Below are 19,126 nucleotides of genomic sequence, written 5' to 3' on the forward strand. Positions count from 1 at the left end.
AGGCTACCAGCCATCAATTTCTGGATCTTACAATGTGTCCCAAGGGTGTTATGGTGTAATAGAAAGAAATGGTGTAGGAGACAGAAAGCCTGATTCCTAGGCCCATTTGCGCCACAATCCAGTTATGGGACCTTGGGCATTGCACTACAGATGTGAAGGAAATCTCAGAAATCTAGACGACTTAAGAGCTCTTTTAGAGAGAGACTGTTATAACATGTGTCTACACTCTCGGGCTTAGGTGTTGGGCCTTTTTTTTTGGAAGGTGCAGGTGGTAGAGAAGTGGAGGCAAATTAGAAGGTTTATTTATTTACTTCAAGGATCTTACATGGAAGACATAAAAATAAAAAGAAAATCGTCCTCAAGAAGTTTAGGGAGATACAGAAGAAAGGGACCTATCCTGGCCCCAGGAAATTTACGGTATTAACTCCTGAGATTAAGAAATACACACTTAGAGGAGAAGAAATTAATCAAATTTTCTTTGGCTGACAAAGTCTAATCTCCCACCCAGTACATATATCCCCTATAAAATACTGCCCCAAATGATTGCCTATACCTGAATATCTTCAATCACAGGGAGTTTGGTCCTGCACAAGCCAGCCCATTCTATTGTCAGAAAACAATCTTTAAACATATTTCTTCTAGTGAGTGAAAATCAATTTCCTCATAAATGTTGGCCCTGGTTCTGCCCTCTAGCTTCACAGAATATGTTAACCCTTCTTCCTCAATCAGAGCTTCAAATACTTGGAAAGAGCTCTTCATTACAACACTTTTACCCATTCCCAAGCCATGTTCAACACCCACTCGTCTTTCAACCCTCACTCATCTGACATGGTTTCCAGAGCATCCATTAACTGAATCTTATTGAGTCTGCTTTGGCAGAGCAACTCTTAACATACCGCATCAAGAATGCAACACAATATTCCAAATGAGGTCTGACAATTCAATCCGATTCAAAAAACCATTTACTGAGCGCCTGCTATGCTCCAGACTAATATTTTTCTTGATCTTAACTACATTTCTATTAATGCACCCTAAAAACACATTAGCTTTGTTTGTTTTAGCCCATTTCAGACTACCATGACAAAAATGAGACCAGATTCTGTTATCCAAACTATTAGTTTATCCCTCTGCTGCCATTTCTATAGTCACTACAGTGCAGTAAGACAAGTTTTTGAGCCATGTGGACTTGACTGGACCCTGTCACTTACTAGCTGAGTGACCTTAAGCTGGAAAAACACTGGTTCACTTGCAATGTTTCATCCAAGTCTCCGATAAAAAATAATTTTTAAACGTCAAAGCCAATGACAGATTTGCATGGGACAGACTATCCTCTAGAATGACAATGATCCATCAATCCAATTAAAGAGTGACCACACCTCATGTTTCAGGAATGGATGACAAGATGGGCTAGTCAGTGAGAGAAAGGAAAGAGAAGCACTAATTCTGTGCCAGGCACTTAATGTACATTACCTCGTTTCATAACAATCTTGTATGATAGTTGTATTGTTTTGGTAGAGAAAGGAATCGAAGAATTAGGTAATTAAGGAACGTGTCTAAGATCACGTGAGTAATGAGTGGAGGGGCTGAGCGCAAACAGTTCTGCCTGCCCCCCTTTCCCAGCCACTACACTGGGAGATGAGCACAGGAAGAGCACGTGTGGTTAAGGTGAGGGAGGGTAATTGGGGGAACCAGGAAAGAGCGCACAGGGTGACATAAGAAGTACGAAGCTAGAGACAAAGCTAGAAAGGCTCTACTGAGGCCATGTTGCAAAGAGTCCATATTAAGGAATTTGGATTTCAATCTGTCGTCTGTTAAGAGTCAACCCCTTCTAGTTGTGATTAGTGAACTCTTTCAAATATTTCAGAACGAATTTCACAGATCATGATAGGGTTTTGCAGACAAATACAGCAGCATAAGTGGAGCATGTGTTTGGTGTATTGTTTTAGACAAGGTTCGGAGGGAAGGCTTCCTGAACAGAAGTGATAAAAATCAGAGAGAAAGTGATACAGATATCTCAGGGAAGAGCCTTCCAGGCTGAAAGACCCTGAGTACCTTTGGCATATTCATGTCTGAGAAACATAAAGGCGGCCAAGCTTTCCAGTTAGGCTGGAAAAGAATTAACGAGGGGAAGAGGCATAGGAAATAAAGACCAAGAGATGGCAAGAGTCAGGTCATAGAAGATTTTAGACTTTATTCTTAGTGTAATGAGAAGCCGCTAGACCAAGTTCTGAGCAGGAAGTAACATGGTTCAATTTGTTATCATTATTATTATTTACTGAAATCCTAATACATTAAATTTATTGTTCCCTAAAGTCCCAGTTCAAAACTATCCAAAAAACAGAGACAGAGATTAGTTTGGCTCACTAATTCTCAGTAAACCCATGCTGGCTTCTAATTCTTAGCTAAGTGCTCATAAACCAAACATTACTAATCTGTTCTAGAATCTTGCTAAGAACTTGGTGTAAGAATCCATTATTCCTTCTCCTCCCTGCCTCCAAATTCTTTTTGAAAACCTGTGACATTTCCCCTCCTCCCATCTTATGGCATGAAGCATGGGTAGTTAATAAGTAGATTGTGTGGTACCAAATGTAAATGCAAAGGAAGGAGAGGAAGAGAAACAGAGACAGAGAGAGACAGAAAGAGAGAGAGAGACAGAGAATGTAAAAGCAGAAGAATTTGGAGAGACAGAAAAGAGAGAGAAGTGGCCCAGGTGGGCTGCATGGGACATATGAAGGGGCGAAACTGCTGGGGAGGGATGAAAAACATTATTGCAGAGACAGAGTTCAACAGAAACCACATTCAGTCAATTCAGCTAAAGCCTTGAAGCAAATGTACAAAAAAAGGTCACGTCTATTCTAACTGGATGGCAGGACTTCAGCTGAGTTTTTCTTACGTTTGAAGTTAATTTTCTATACTATTGTTATATTTCTTCTATAATTTAAAAATATTTTTAGAAAGAAAGTTAGGCAGGGGAATTTATTTTCTAAAGCAAGTCAAAGTCAAGATAATCATAAATCTTGAGACAATGAAATGTAAATCTTGAGAAACTGAAATTAGACCCAATATAAAGATTTTTCTTTTTAAAACTTCACAAAAATGTACTTTTTTTGGAGGAAGAATGGATAATGCAGAGCCTAGAGGAAAGACTACATAATCCAGAAGAGCAAAATTCCGACAACTTTGTGACTCTGCTGGGTTTTTTATAATATACAATTAGACAACAGAAGTTGAAGAGTCAGACCACAAAACAATCTCCAGGGGTGTCCTGCAATGTGGCTCAAGCCTGATGCTGGAAGGGGAGAGCGTGGCTTGGTGTCTCAACCTGACCCCCATAATGGTCCCAAACACCTAGCATGCAAGTGGAGGAGAAATCCCAAATTCTTTTTGGAAAAAAGGAAACACAACAAACATGCATGCATAGATACATACATATACACAAAAGCTAATCTAGACAAAAAAATACATCTAATACGTTCCCTTCAAAAATCATTTTCAGTGGTTGGGCTTTAAGAGATTACTCATTTTAGGGTCCAGTCCCTTTAAAAGTATTTGTGACTTTTTATATTTCATATTTTGCCTAGTAAGAATTTGAATGAAAAAAGTTTCCATAACAATAATAAAAACCTTTTCTTATCTAACTTTCTTTCATCTGACATTCCTGATGAACTTTATTTCTATACAACAGTATAAGTGGTCTTTTTTGTTTGTTTGTTTGTTTTTGTGTGTGTGGTACACGGGCCTCTCCTGCTGCTGAGCACAGGCTCCGGACGCGCAGGCCCAGTGGCCCTGGCTCACGGGCCCAGCCGCTCCACGGCATGTGGGATCCTCCTGGACCGGGGCACGAACCCACGTCCCCTGCATCGGCAGGCGGACTCCCAACCGCTGCGCCACCAGGGAAGCACAGTATAAGTGTTTTTAATGCATCCCCATTTCACTTTTTCTAAATCCCTCAATACTTACTCTACCAGTCACAGCTGTCTAAGACCAAAAATCTCTTATTTGGCATCTACCTATGTTACACCAACGTCTTGAGTCTTATTTACTATCGATATAAAACGCTAGTTTCCTTAAACACAAATTCCACTTTAATATCTGTCCAAGAGGATGACAATAATTGCCTAGAGGCAAGAAATTCAGTTTCTTAAATTTTTTTTATATTCTCTCCTTATCACCTCAGTTCAAAGTGTAAAATGATACCCAAATACAACTGTATCTGATTTTGTACAGAATGCTTTTGATTGTTCGAAAAATTCCAGGTTTTTTTTTTTTTCTTTCTTTATTTACTTTTATCGTAGTATAACTGACCCAGCTTCTTCAATTCCCAAATATGATTCAAACCCAAATGATTAACTCCATAAAAAGGCAAAACTTTATCTAAATGCTTTAATTAGTATTTAAAAAAATATCATCCCTGATAACTTTGTTTCACAAGATAATCCAGTGTTTACAATATTTTGCTTTGATAATATATTCCACAGAACATAATAATATACTCACTGGAAGGCTTAGGAATTCATTAAAGTAGTCCACAAGGAAATCATCTCTTGCCAAAGAATCTTCCTGCAAAAAAACAGAAACAATATTATGCTTACACTAAAATGTCTTAAAACATGCCAATATTATTCTCTAATTCTGATACCAACAGAGTATAATGTAGATCTTCAAATCATTTTCAGTCAGTCAAGAGTGAACCCTCAGGGCTTTCCTGGTGGCGCAGTGGTTGAGAGTCCGCCTGCCGATGCGGGGGACACGGGTTCATGTCCCGGTCCAGGAGGATCCCACATGCCATGGAGCGGCTGGGCCCGTGGGCCGTGGCCGCTGAGCCTGTGCGTCCGGAGCCTGTGCTCTGCAACGGGAGAGGCCACAACAGTGAAAGGCCCGCGTACCACAAAAAAAAAAAAAAAAAAAAAGAGTGAACCCTCACTATAAATGGAACACAGTGTTACAATCTCTGGAAGGAAGAAATAAGAAAATAGAATGGAGCATCCTCTTAAAAGGCCTTGCCACTTGTACTTAGCTGGAAAACAGAACACATGAGAAATATAGCACGATGCTTAAAGAAACGTCAACAAGTACAAAATACTACACACAGCAAATTTCCCATGGACTTATTAAAAATATTTATTTCATAAAAATAAAGGCAGAGTCAATAAAGACAGAACCAGTGTTTGGGGTTAAGATGAAACTCAGAATGAAGAATTTCATGAATTGCCTAAAAGAAGTGATAAACTAAGTGAAGGAAATATTCCACTGCCTCCGCCTTAGAATGAGACAGTTTTAGTAATCTGGGTCCTGCGTAACTTTTGCATGAAGAAACTTTCACAATGCATGTGTTCTACGAATAAGGATTGTATACATTTTTTTCCCATAACTATCTCATCCACCAACATAGTCACTTTTAAAGTTGGCAAAATTGGAAAGCCACTGCCAATAACAAAGTCTCTCTTCCAAATAAAACACCTTATTTTATTAGTAATTGTTTCTATTGTGTCAAAAGCACATCATCACATACCCTGTTGTACAGTACGTGTGTTTATTTTGTTATTCATAATTATATTTCAGTTTCACAAATCTAACATGAAAGTTGACAATATGACACAATGCTATTATTTCCATATGGCTGATTATTTTCTTCTTATACAGGTCAACTTTTAGAAATTTGTTGAAGTATAGTGTGAAAGTATAAGGAAGATATTATAGTATATTAACACCTACTTTGGAAAACAGATTTTCAGGGTAGTTTCTTTAAGTAATTGCAGTATCGGAATAGAGTTATGAACAATCACTTATAGGATTTATATCAAAGAACTTAGTAAAGATCTGAACTGGTTAGAACAACAACTAAGGATTTAGTTTACTAAAAATCTCAGCTGATTAAAACAACAACAATATAAAACTCAGGATCTCACAAACATACTACCCTCATAGTGGTACTTTAGTAATAGATGCTCAAAAAAATTCTGATTGGCAAAGGTCAAATACAGCAGAACAAGGCAGATAACATTTGGTGGAGGCTAAAAGTCTAATCAGCTTTCGAATTTCACCTTTCAGAGTTACTTTAATTTTCATTTAGCAACCTAATAAAGAATTCAATAAATATTTTTAGGCTTTCCCGGGTAAATTTCCTAGGTAAAGACATTGTACTACAATAAGGGTGGCCAAATTTTACACTACTGGGCTCATGATCAAAAATCCACAGATGGGAAAGTTGAGTATTTTAAATTAGTAACTGTAATGGAGTACAGTCCCTGTTAGTTTTTCTAAAATAGTCATTTTGTTTTTAATTTTTAGCTATAAAACAAAACTGTGTATTTCATAAATACACATAGACCTAAATGTCACCTAGAATTTGGTCAGTCACATTGTCAGAAATTTCTAGAGAATCCTCAGATTCATATATTCATTTCCAGATGCCTCACACTTCGAAGAGACTCTAATCAATGCTTTCCAAGCCACCTGTGATGAAGTTCCTGTTTCGTTTTGTTTTCTCCCTAATCGATTTCAGACAGATAACTTTTGTAAAATACAATAAGAATGAATTATTAGAAAGTGAAATAAAAATATACATAATACAAGCCCAACATTTTTATTATTAAATTCAATACTCTGTCAAATTACTGTAAGGTTTCTAAACATTTACTCTCAATTTCTGAACTCATCTCCGGATGGATGGACAGGAGTTCTCAGGTGGTACCAGCCCACACACCTGACTCCAGCAGCAATGCCCTAACCCTTGGTAAGCAATTGCTCTCAGCTCCCTCAGGTCCTCCTGAGGCACCACACGAGAGGGCATCCCCTGGGTGTTCAGTCACATCCTCAGTTTGCACTTACAACCATGGACATTATTATTCAAATACATCAAAATCTGTATTTCTTTTCTGAAACTGTGTCTTAATTTCTACCAATATTAAACATAAGTGCTTCTGCTGATATCAGGGCAGTTAGTTCCACAATGGAAATAAGTGTAGCCTTCAAGTGCCATCTGCTCAATCCTCTTGTCACACGTTAATGGGAAGTCCTGCACCTCTCTAAATAATTGAGCATATCTTCCCACTGCAGTTTCTAGTTCACTGTGTTCTGATATCTTGTCACATCAGTAACAAAGTCTTGTGAACCCATGAGGATCTGATAAACCCTTTATTCTCCAAACCCTTTAGTTTAAAAAAAAATTTTTTTAAGGCCTTGATCTGGAGAAGCAGCTCAGTTACTCTCAATAAATTTCCACAATCCAGTCACTTGGCTGTAGTAAAATGAACTAAGTCTCCATATTCAGGTTTAATATCTTCCAAATAACCAATAAACTGGTGATGGTTAGTGGTACAATCAAGAAGAAAATTGAGTTACAATCAATTCCTCCATTACATCATTCCATGAACCTGGCTGCAAATTTTGCAACACAGATTCTCTGCAGAATGATGCAATGAAAGGCAGGAACACTTTTTCAGAATTGGATGCACTCTTGAAAAACCTGTTTTTTCATGTATTACAGGTGTGCCATCTGTGAAAGTGAAGTCAGCTTTTCCATTTTTAGTCCAGACTTCTCAAATTTCTTCCTGACAGAGGGTTAAACAAAAATAGTTTATATGTGCTTGCTAATTATAATAGGTAAAAAATTTTATTGCTTAAAAAATCATTTTGCTGGACTCTCAAATGAGATAAACTACAATTTCTTCACAACTCTAAAAGATGCAAGATATACAGAGCCCTTCTAAACAAGAAAGAGGAAATGAGATAAATACAGACAAAAACCATAGTCCAAGAAAGAATACAATACATGCCATAAGAAAATTACAACATAAAACGTTTCCTCCCAAAGGAGGGAAAGGTATTATTTGGTAGGGGGATTCAGAAAAGAATCAAGTGGGGAAAATGGCATTTGAATTGTATTTCAAATAACTTAAAATTCTATATTTAGAAGTATACACATGAGAGGCAATAATGCAGAGTAAAGAGAGAAATGCATGAGGAAAGACAGGTTGGAAAGCAAAACATAGTAAAGGTAATCAGTTAGCTAATGGCACAACTAGAAAAATAATCCAAGTCTCCAACTTCCTTTTAAGCCATTCACACATTAGCCAAAGCCATTCATCTAATTTCCAATGCAGAATCCTGAACTAACACACTTTAGACTGGGAATGCTATCATCGACCAGGAGATAGGTATAATTTTGGAAATAAGGTCTAAGCCTATCAGGATGGACCTATTTTTGCTTCTTCTTCCTAAAGTACATATATATTCTTTCTTTTCTCCTTTCTAAACAGGCCAGTCACTAGACCAGAGCCTCCCACCCGGTATGGCCATGACACGTGGTGGTGTGCAGACAATGGAATTCAATGGGTCAAGTGAAAGTGGACCTCTTCAGACCTCAAGGCTACCAGGCACAGTCAGGGATGGCTGGTGCTCCCAGGATGGTGACCTCTGGTTGTGGGCAAACTTGTTTGGGACTCCTCAGATCCAACTCCTTTCCCTGGAGTCTGTGATTTATCAGCCACATCCCACACCCAGACACTGAGCATAGCCAGAGAGCTGCTCAAGCCCCTGCACATGGATTTATTAGCTAGCTGCAGAGCATACCACTGCGCTATGAAGCTGCTGGAGGAGTTTCTGTTTGAGATGTCCAAGAAGACAGTTCACAGCCAAAAGGTGTTAACAGCTTGAAGGAAAGGAGGAGGGGAGACCCTGGAAGGATGATGGCCCCAAATCTGGCCTTCACATACAACAGATATTTCTGTCTACCGGCAACTGATGGATCCTTGTAGTAGTATACCAGCTAGATACAAGGCAATCACTTGAAAAATATATGCATATACTGCATTATAGAGTTTCATCATTATTTTGAAATAACTGAAACATTTTATTGACTTCTAAATTTGTTTTTCCTAAGAATTTTTAACATTATATTTGTCATGAAAAGAGGGAGTACTGTTAAATTTAAAATTTAATTTCAACTTCTGCAGTTTTGAATGGTTGTAAAAAAGTCTAAAAAATGTTAATACCTATTAGGAGATACAGTTTCTCACCAAGAGAGACTATACAAGAATATTAAAAGCTCAACATTGAAAGTCTTGATTAGAAATTACATACAGTCATCTCAAGCATAAAACCTAATATTAAAAAGTTATGCACCTCAGGGGACTGCCCTGGTGGTCCAGTGGTTAAGAATCTTCCTTCCAATGCAGGGGACGTGGGTTCGATCCCTGGTCAGGGAATTAAGATCCCACATGCTGAGGGGCAACTAAGCCCGTGCGCCACAACTAGAGAGCCCCGCGTGCCATGACGACAGAGCCCAAGCAGTCTGGAACCCACATGCCACAACTACTGAGCCCACGCCCTCTGGAGCCCACACGCCACAACTAGAGAGAAGCCCATGCACCACAACCAGAGAGAAGCCTGCGTGCTGCAACGAAGACCCCGTGCACTGCAACGAAGAGCTTGTGCACCACAACGAAGAGCCCACGTGCCAAAACGAAATGATCCCACATGCCACAACTAAGACCTGATGCAGCCAAAAATAAATTAAAAAAAAAATTTTTTTTAAGTTATGTGCATCAAAAAAGGAAATTAAGAAAATAATTCATTTCAGTAGCAGAGAAAAGAATAACAACCAAGGAGGCAAAGACTTGTATACTGAACTAAAAAATTGCTGAAAGCAATTAGAGAAGATATAAATAAATGGAAACACATGCCATGTTCATGGACTGAAAGACCATATTGCTAAGATGACAATACTACCCAAAGCAATCTACAGACTTAATACACTCTCCATCAAAATCCCAATGCCTTTTTTTTTTTTTTGCAGAAATGAAAAACCCATCCTAAAATTCACAATGAATTTCAGACTGCAAACATCCAAAATAATACTGAAAAAGAACAAAAACTGAAGGATTCATATATCCTGATTTCAATACTTACTACAAAAGTACAGTTATCAAAATAAAGTGGTACTGGCATAAAGACAGACATACAGACCATTGGAATAGAAAAGAGTCCAGAAATAAATCCTCTCATATACGGTCAAATAATTTTCAACAAGGGTGCCATGACAATCCAGTGGAGAAAGGACATTCTTTTCAACAAATGGTACTAGGAAAACTGGATAGCCACGTGCCAAAGAATGAAGTTGGACCTTTCCCTATACCATATACAAAAATTAACTCAAAATGGATCAAAGACCTAAACATAAGGGCTAAAACTATAAAATACTTAGAAGAAAACATAAGGATAAACCTTCATGACCTTGGATTTGGCAATGGATTCTTAAATATAACATCTAAAGCATGAGCAAAAAATAAATAAATAAATGGGACTTCATGAAAATTAAAAACTTTTGAATCAAAGGACTCTACTAGGAAAGTAAAAAGACACACTACAGAATGTGAGAAAATATTTGCAAATCATATAGCTGATAAGGGTTTAATACCCAGAATATATAAAGACCTAACCTAGAAAAAGATAAAAAACCACAAATTTTTTAATGGGAAAAGGACTTGAATAGACATTTCTCCAAAGAAGATATACAAATGGTCAATAAGCACATGAAAAGATACTCAACGACAATAGCAACAAGAGAATGCAAATCAAAACCACAACAAGATATCACTTCACATCTACTAGGATGGCTATGATTTTTTTAAAAAAATGAAAATAACAAGTGCTGGTGAGAATGTGGAGAAATTGGAACCCTTGTGCATTACTGACAGGAATGTGAAATGGTACAGCCACCATTCCTCAAAAAGTTAAACGTATAATTACCATATAATCCAGCAATCTACTTCTGGGTATAAGAAGAACTGAAAGCAGGGTCTCATACAGATATTTGTACACCTGTGTTCCTAGCCCCATTATTCACAATAGCCAAAAGGTGGAAATAACCCAAATGTTCACTGATGTGTGAAAGGATAAACAAATTATGGTATGTATATATAATGGAATATTATTCAGCCTTAAAAAAGGAATGAACTTCTGATACATGCAATGACATGGATGATCCTTGAAAATGTCAGGCTAAATGACATAAGCCGTACACAGAAGGACAAATATTGCATTATTCCACTTATATGAGTTACCTAGACTAGGCAAATCCATAAAGACAGAAAGTAGAATAATGGTAACTGGAGGCTAGAGGAGGGGTAATGGGAAGTTATTGTTTAAAGGGTACAGTTTCAGTTTGGGATGATGAAAAAGTTCTAGAGATGGATAGTGGTGATGGTTACACAATGTGAATGTGCTTAACGACATTGAAATCATACACTTATAATGGTTAAAATGTTAAGTTTAATTTTATGTATATTTTACCACAATAAAAAATTATGTATATGCCAGAATCATGCAACAACATGGAGAATCTCAAAAACATTATGCTGAGCAAAAGTAATTTTACGCAAAAGAAAACTAACTGTATGATTCCGTTTGTATGAATTTGAATCTATAATCCAATGGTGAAAAAATAGGACAGTGGTCTTTGGGGAATGGAGGAAGAATCAACTGGAAGGAGGCATGAAAGGACTTTCTAAGATTATGGAAATGTTCTATATTTGATGGAGGTTTGGATTACACAGGTGTATACATTTGTCAAAATTTGTCAAATGGGACTCAAAAGTTTTCCATTTCCCTGTGCATAAGTTTTACCTCAACGTAAGAACCATAAACTAATACTGAACACTAGTTTATGATATAAAATGCTGAAATATTTAAGGGTGATCTGTATCATATCAATGTCTGCAGCTTATACTCTGAAATGCATAAAAAAAATAAAATGGATTAATGGACAAATGGTGTGATGGACAGACGGACAGAAACATGAAAAAGCAAATGCAGCAAAATGTTAATAACTGTGAAACCTTGGTGATGGGTATATAGGTATTCACCATACAGTTCTTTTAACTCTCCTATATGTTTAAATTTTTTTCATTAAAAAAATGCTGGGATGGGGGGACTTACGTACAAGGAAACAATATCATGTTTCTCTGCACCTACGGACAGCCTTCTTAGCCTCCTGTGTACTAAATGACAGATCCCAAATCATTATCCTCACGTCTAGAATCAGTCCCTGGTTATCTGACAATCTTCTGACCACTACCCTGCAATCCCATGCACTAATGGTCAGACCCCTGGGACCTCTGCTTCACCCTTCTGCCCATAACATGCCAAACCTCATCTTCCTATCTCTCCTTATCACCATTACAGTATAGATCAATCTTCCTAACACCACCACAATCAATACAAGAGTTCCACCTGTCTCCCAATCCCCCATCCTTTTCTAACACACAAAAAAATGGCTTATGATGAATGCAGTTTGGTTCCTGCCCAACTGTCTAGCCTCATCTCATACTACCATGCTCCAGTCATAGCAATTTTTTTAATAGTTCTGCACCTTGGCGCATGCTGACTATTCTACTTGGAAAATCTTTTCTCCTCTAAAAGAAGAGAAGAAATGTGATGTTTCCCCTATGATATGCTTCCCCTATAATAACTTTTAATACTTCAGACTGTAATTGTGTGTTTAGATATCTCAGTCTCTGGACTGTGAATTTCTGGAGGAAAAAGACTGTTTCTTACTCACTTTGAAAATTCCCAATACTAAAAGAATCTGAAAAAGAATATATATGTATAACTGAATCACTTTGCTGTACTCCTGAAACTGACATATCACTGTAAATAAACTATAGTTCAATAAAAAAAAATCCCAATGCTTCAGATAATAGATGCTTACACTTTTGTTGAGTGAATGTTTGAATGATTATACTGAGGACATGAAACCTAAAGAGAAGAGACTGATAACCTAAGAAAGACTCTAATGAAGCAACATCAATAAAATAAAAAGCACAGATGTTGCCAAAGAAAAACAAAAAGAGAACACAAGGGGAAACAAACTTCACAAAGTGGCTTATTGAAAGTGTATCTTGCATAGATCCAAGGCACTCTGGAAACTTAAGAGCCAAAAGCCCATTTATCAGATCCTCATGGGATCGCAAAATTGTATATTGTATTATGAATATAGTTTATGAAGGAAGGAGAAAATATGAGTGGCTCAAGCAATGAAGAACAAAAGTATGGATCTCCTTTTATACCAAAGGTTATCATCACATATTACAATCAGCATCTACCCAGCGGTACTTTTCCATTTGGTTTCTGTTCTCACGCTCTCTCCTGGAGGAAATTCTCAAAGGCCTGGAGAAGGTAAAGGAAGCTCTCAATTCCCTTTTTATCCAATCACACTGTCTAATTATACCTACTTGGCTTCAGTCGATTCATTTGGCGAAATACCCTAAGGCTTTCTCCCTGTACAAAAGTTCTTACAATCTGATATCCTAATTTAAAGGAGTATCTCACACTCTTTATCACCTTTTCTCCCATGCCACACCTTACCTACGGATAGAAAGCTTCTCTAAATGTGCTTTTGGTTCAAACCTCAAAATTCATACTTAAATATAAACTGTGTGTCCTCATTAAAGGCCACCTCGCCAATCAGAAGGTATACAACTTTTGGGAATAGCGACAGACAGTGTGTGTCCCCAGTAGTGCCTAATACAATGAGAAGTGCAAGTTGTTGCTTAAAAATACACTTGTTGACTATCATATTGATGGAACTTCTAACGCACTTTCTGCAGTTCCAAAAAGCATTAGAGAATTTGATTCCAACCAGAGAACTGGACTCCACAGAGATGGAAGGATTCCAAACTGCCTACACTTTCCAAAGGACCTCTAGGACCAGTCTCAGTTTCCAGATGACTTGTTGGAAACACTTCTCGCACCTCGCTCTGCACCCTGTTAAAAGAAAGTGAGCAGGGAAGCAGGATGGTACCTCCATCCACCTGCCCCTGCCCTCCACCACTTTCACATAACGCCACCTAGCGTGTCAACCGAGTGTGCTCTCACAGTTCATTCAACCGACTGATGTGCAGTCAGCCGTATTTACAATCTGAAAAGACAAATACCAATTGGTCATTAATGTTCGTATAATTAGACAGTCTTTTTCATGAGGACTGGAACATATGGACTTTTTTGCATATCACGTTAGAATAATGAGGATATCCTCGTGCTTGGGAAATGCTCTGTGTTTATAATAAATTCATTCACCCTATACAAATAACAGAATATGAATTTAAACAGACTAAAGATTAACTAAAACTAAATACCATTTTTAACAAGTAAAATACAGAAAATACTGCTTGAAACTAGTCTCAATTTTATGGTCTAAATAAAGAGCATCTGCTTTTTTAAAAAAACTCTTTTCTTTTTTAAATGGCATCTGCTTTTAAAGTTGAAACTGAGTTTTATATATCAGAAATCCTTCAACAAAATAGATCATTATACTACAAAATTTTTACTCTACAAAGACTATTTTTGAAGCATGACATATCTATCTGCATAGTTTCAATTTTTAAGGCACAATAAAAAAATATTATTTTGAATTTAAAGAGTCAAGTACTTAAGTCTTTAATACTAATTTATTTTCTATTTTAAAGTCAGAAAGAATTTTAGGGGTCACTCTAAAATTTAAACTTTTCTCAATGTATACCTAACACATAATCAAATCTCAATGTATCATAAAGCGGTCTGAACTCTACTATTCTTGCTATGACAGATTTATATTTCAATTTTTATGGAATATGAAAAAGAGTATGGCATTGAGGGAAGCAATGAAGAGAAGCATTCACTTTATCACTTTTATTATTTGAATTATTTACAGGAATGTTTTTATCCATTGCTTATATAATTAAAAATATATCCCCAAAGGAACTAATGAGAAAACTGAATATGTAAGATTTTTATATATATTTTCCCTGAGAAAATTATCAAAGACCAAAGTTAATAAAGACACTAAAGTAGAAAAAATGCTACTTAAAAATGCTAAAGTAGAAAATATAGAATATATATCAAATGAAGCATTGCAAAAAATTGATAAGTGAAGCAATTACACTAATTTATCAATCATCTAATAACATATTCTGGGAATTGTGCTATTAACTATAGGGAATATTAAGGTGTACTGAGTCATAACACTAGCCCTCCAGGAGTTCACAATTTTGTTAAGAAATTGCAAAATTTACAAACAGAAAGTTAAAATATATACAAGGCAATGTGTCCCTGACAACAAATGATTTATTCTAAATGTTATTCTCTCATTTGAAGACGTAGGGTTATAATATTTTGCAGACATACTTAATAGCACTGTAGTTTTTTAGATCACTGGTTGTGAAAATGCAATAAGCAAAAAGTGCCTATGACTATGGAAGCACTTTATATTAGAATAGGACTCTGCTGCCAGTAATGGAAAACCAAGATAACACTATTTAAATAACACAAAAGTTTATTTCTCTCATGTAATTATAAGCAGTTCAGAACTGGCATACTGGCTTCCCAACATATCAGGAGCCCAGGCTCCTTTGATCTTGTGACTGTGCCATCCTCAAGATGCCACTTCTACCTCAGGATCCAAGATGACTGCTTCAGCTCCAGGATCACATCCTCATTTCAGCCAGCAAGAAACAAGACGAAGGGCATGTTCTCTCCCTTTACATTTATCTGAGTATTACAGTTAGAATGACACAGGTTCTAATTGTGGCCTGACCAGTTACTAGCTGTGTGACCCAGGGGTTAGTCATTTAATGTCTGTAAACATCAGCTTTTCAGAAGTATGACACAACACTTCTGCTTACATTCCATTGTAAGCAGAATTGGGTTTAGCTGCAAGGGAGGCTAGAAAATGTTGTAATTATTTTGGAGAGTAATATGTTTGGTATGTATTACGGAAAATGGTAGAATGGATTCTGGGGAACCAGAGATCTCTGTCACACAATTTCTTCTAAAAATATTAATAAGAAAAAAATACTTTTATACTTCTGTAAAACAGATAAATATTATGTGCAAGACATATGAATTAAATAATCTATAGATAATGCTTGGTGAGCATATGAATTTGAGGATCTGGTCACAAACTGGTCACAACTGAAAGCTGCACAGGGCTCAAAGGCAATCTGGATGATTTTAGGTTGGAAAGGTTTCATGGAGGAGATGAGCTGAACCTTGAAGCATGTGCAAGACTGTGAAATGGATGGGGAAGGGCAACTGAGACAAAACTCAACAGCAAAGGCAACGAAGCAAGCAGGGCAGTTTGGCTGGAGCAGAGGACATGTGGAAGTACTTTATAAACCTAAAATGGTATGAACATTGTCTTTATCACATAGGAAGTATTGGAAGGTAAGGTTTAAAGAAGGCTGAAACGTTGTGGGAAAGATTTTGAATGCTAAAGGGAGGCTTTTGACATTGTGGCTCTGCCAGTTACTAGATGTGTGGCCCCAAGCCAAGTTAGTTAGCCTCTGTGAACACTGACTTCCTCATCTGTGAAATGTGGGTGTTAATAACCACCTAATAGAGTTGTTTTGAGGTTAAATATTAACATGCAGCCAGCATTCAGTAAATAGTAGGATTAATAAAGCTCTGAGTAATTGAGTAACATGGTAATTTTTTAAAGAGTTAACATCAATCTGATAGCCAAGGTAGGACTGATGAGAGAAGGAAAAATATAAAGGCAGAGCAAAGCCATAGCAAGTAATCCAGCATAGCTGACGCGCAGGAGTCTGCTCTTTAAGCCTTAAGCAAAGGAAAATTGAAGTTGGCAGAGGGAATATTGGAGGCAGTGATATCTGGGAGGACTACTGCCAAAGTCCATGCTCAGGGATGAAGGCCTGAATAAGACAGTGCTGAGGATGGAGAAAAAGATCTGGCTATGAAAGGAACCTGCTAAATGACTGCAGGTGGGAGGTGAAGAAAAGGGAAGAAAGGTTCTGATGTGGGTGACTGAATGGTCAGTGGCATCATTAACCAAAATAAGAAAAAGAGGAAGAAAGATAGAATGGGGTGGGGTGATTAATTCAGTTTAGACTACTGCAGTGATGCAGGGACATCCAGATGATGTAGGTGTCCAATAACCCAATAAATACAGAGTTCTAGCATCATAAGAGGTGTGTGGGCTTGAGACGTGTAGATTTGGGAGTCCTGTGAAATAAGAGTAGCTGAAGCCATAGAGGAGAAGAGGAGTCCTCCCAGAGAATCCTGAAGAAGGTCAACACTTTCATGGGTAAGGAAGAAAGAGAAGCCAGAAAGGGGGACATAAAAATGAGAGATGGGAGAACTGGGAGACAGTGGTACAAAGAAACCAAGAGAAAGTGTAGTGGCTAATAGAATCTTCAAGATGTTATGAGTTCCCATAAGTTGGGAAAAGACCTGGAAAGGTTAGCAGACAGCTCAAAGGGTAATGTCGCTGGGTGCTTGTCAGAGAGTTTGTGCTGGAGTTGTATGGGGAAGGGTTATCTCCAGAAACGCTTACCTACCTCCTGCTGATGTGAAGAACAGTTCAGGAAGCAGATTAAGAAATATGCCACTACACTGAGTGATGCCAAGGCAACAGGAAGATGGTTGGAGTTTCTGACACACTCTTTGTGCCTCTATTTTGGTCTCCCTCTCTCAGTGGTGGACCAAAGGTCTGGAAGGGTGAAAGTGGAAAGTACTAGCAAATGAAGCTAGCAGAAAGCCTCCATTCTCATAGCCCCTACTAGACTGTGAACTTCTGGAGACTTATCCTCAGCATCTAGCACTGCACTGTGAATACAGAGGCGCTCACGTTTTTTGAATAAAAAGTCAAAAGCAAATAAGATAATTGACCAAGAAGAGAAATAAGTGCTGTAGGACGTAAGCAAATAATCTAGAGAAGTGGTTAGAACTGCTGGAATCAAACCTTAGTAGGAATGAGGCTCTACTGCCTCCTAGCTAATGTATAAACTTGGGCAAGTTCCTTAAATACACTGCGGGAACCACAGCAGAGCCCACCACCCTAGATACAGCACTCACCTAAATGACAACAATTACAACGTACTTGGCCAAGTACTTATTATTACTCAACTCTCCAGAAGTCTGACCTAAGAACATACTTAGCACATTTTTAAAGGAATTACAACTGTAAATAGACCACTTGTTATCAATCAATGCCACCTACTAATGTTTACTGTAACCAGGAACTGCTCAGCCCCATCACAATAAAACCATGGAGATGAAGTCTACCTCTCATGGAGTCATTAACAAGTTCAGCAAAATTAAATGAGGCCATTTATGTAAAAGAACTTTAACAATGAATAGCATCCACCATAAAAGTCAGATGGCCCCTTCTTAAAAATGTACCTGTTAAAAAATAAGCAATTCTTGTACTCAGCACCCTTGTTATGAAATGGAAGCCTCTATTATACTCATTTGGCAAAAAGAAGAAAAGAAACAGCTTTTTTTTCCAATGATCTATGATTTGCTATTTTTTTAAAAAAAGCCAAGAAAAGAAAAAGTAGCCCTCTAAATTGTACTTACAAATCCTTCTTCTGTAATAGTTGGTGGCTCTGAAACAAGATAAAACATTACATTATCTCACTCAAATCTGATTTTCTTTTAAAGTAAATGAAATAATTTGAGACAGCACTTAGCCCAGCTTTATACGTGGGCAAGCTCAGTATAATCTTGGCCCTCTGTTCATTTTCTGCACATGGACTGAATTTTAAGTTGGAATTCAAGGTGGAAGTGGGGAGGAAAGGCCTCTGGAATTCAGCTTGGTCACTAATTGACTGTGACCCTGGAGTTAACCTTAATAGACGGAGGCCTCCATTACTCCCGCTGCAAAACGGAGAATTAAGCAAGATAAAATAGGACAGGGCCAACGAAGCACTGGGAAAAGGGTGAGGGGTTAAATTCCTTACAAAATGCGGTGAGAGTACTCTGGAGCCAGTGCTACGGGACGCACGGGCAGAGAAGGAAACCCAGAGGCGGTGCGCAGTGGGGCCGCCCCGCGGGCGAGAGCAGCGGCCCGCGCACCTCGGCCCCGACACCGACCCCGGCCGCCCCACCTACCGGCGGTGAGCCGCCTCTCGGTCATGCCGCCGCCGCTGCCCGCGTCCCCGTCACCCGTGCGGGAACGGATGACAACGCGGAGCGGCGCGTGGCCCCGCACTGCGCCGGGTGCTGTGGCCCCGCCCGGCCCGAGTTGCTATGGAGCTGAGACAATGCGGGCGCCGAGCAGCGGGCAGTCACGCGCCTTTCGGGCCCCCCGGGGCCGAGGAAGGTACCACGTCTGCTCCCGCCCGTC

General features: G+C 38.3%; 1 protein-coding gene across 1 annotated transcript in view; it reads right to left on the reverse strand.

The window, feature by feature from the left end:
* The window catches only part of RGS22 (regulator of G protein signaling 22), a 172,243-nt gene extending 153,327 nt beyond the window's left edge, over nucleotides 1–18,916 (reverse strand). The window contains exons 1-3 of the mRNA XM_032609571.1: nucleotides 18,856–18,916; nucleotides 18,358–18,386; nucleotides 4,498–4,560 (exon numbers count right to left, since the gene is read on the reverse strand). Of these exons, the coding sequence (XP_032465462.1) occupies nucleotides 4,498–4,560; nucleotides 18,358–18,386; nucleotides 18,856–18,916 (153 nt within the window). The remainder of the gene's footprint in view (nucleotides 1–4,497; nucleotides 4,561–18,357; nucleotides 18,387–18,855) is intronic.
* Between the last annotated feature and the right edge of the window lie 210 nt (nucleotides 18,917–19,126).

The sequence above is a fragment of the Phocoena sinus genome, chromosome 17 (genome assembly GCF_008692025.1).
Source record: "Phocoena sinus isolate mPhoSin1 chromosome 17, mPhoSin1.pri, whole genome shotgun sequence".
Classification (NCBI taxonomy): domain Eukaryota; kingdom Metazoa; phylum Chordata; class Mammalia; order Artiodactyla; family Phocoenidae; genus Phocoena; species Phocoena sinus.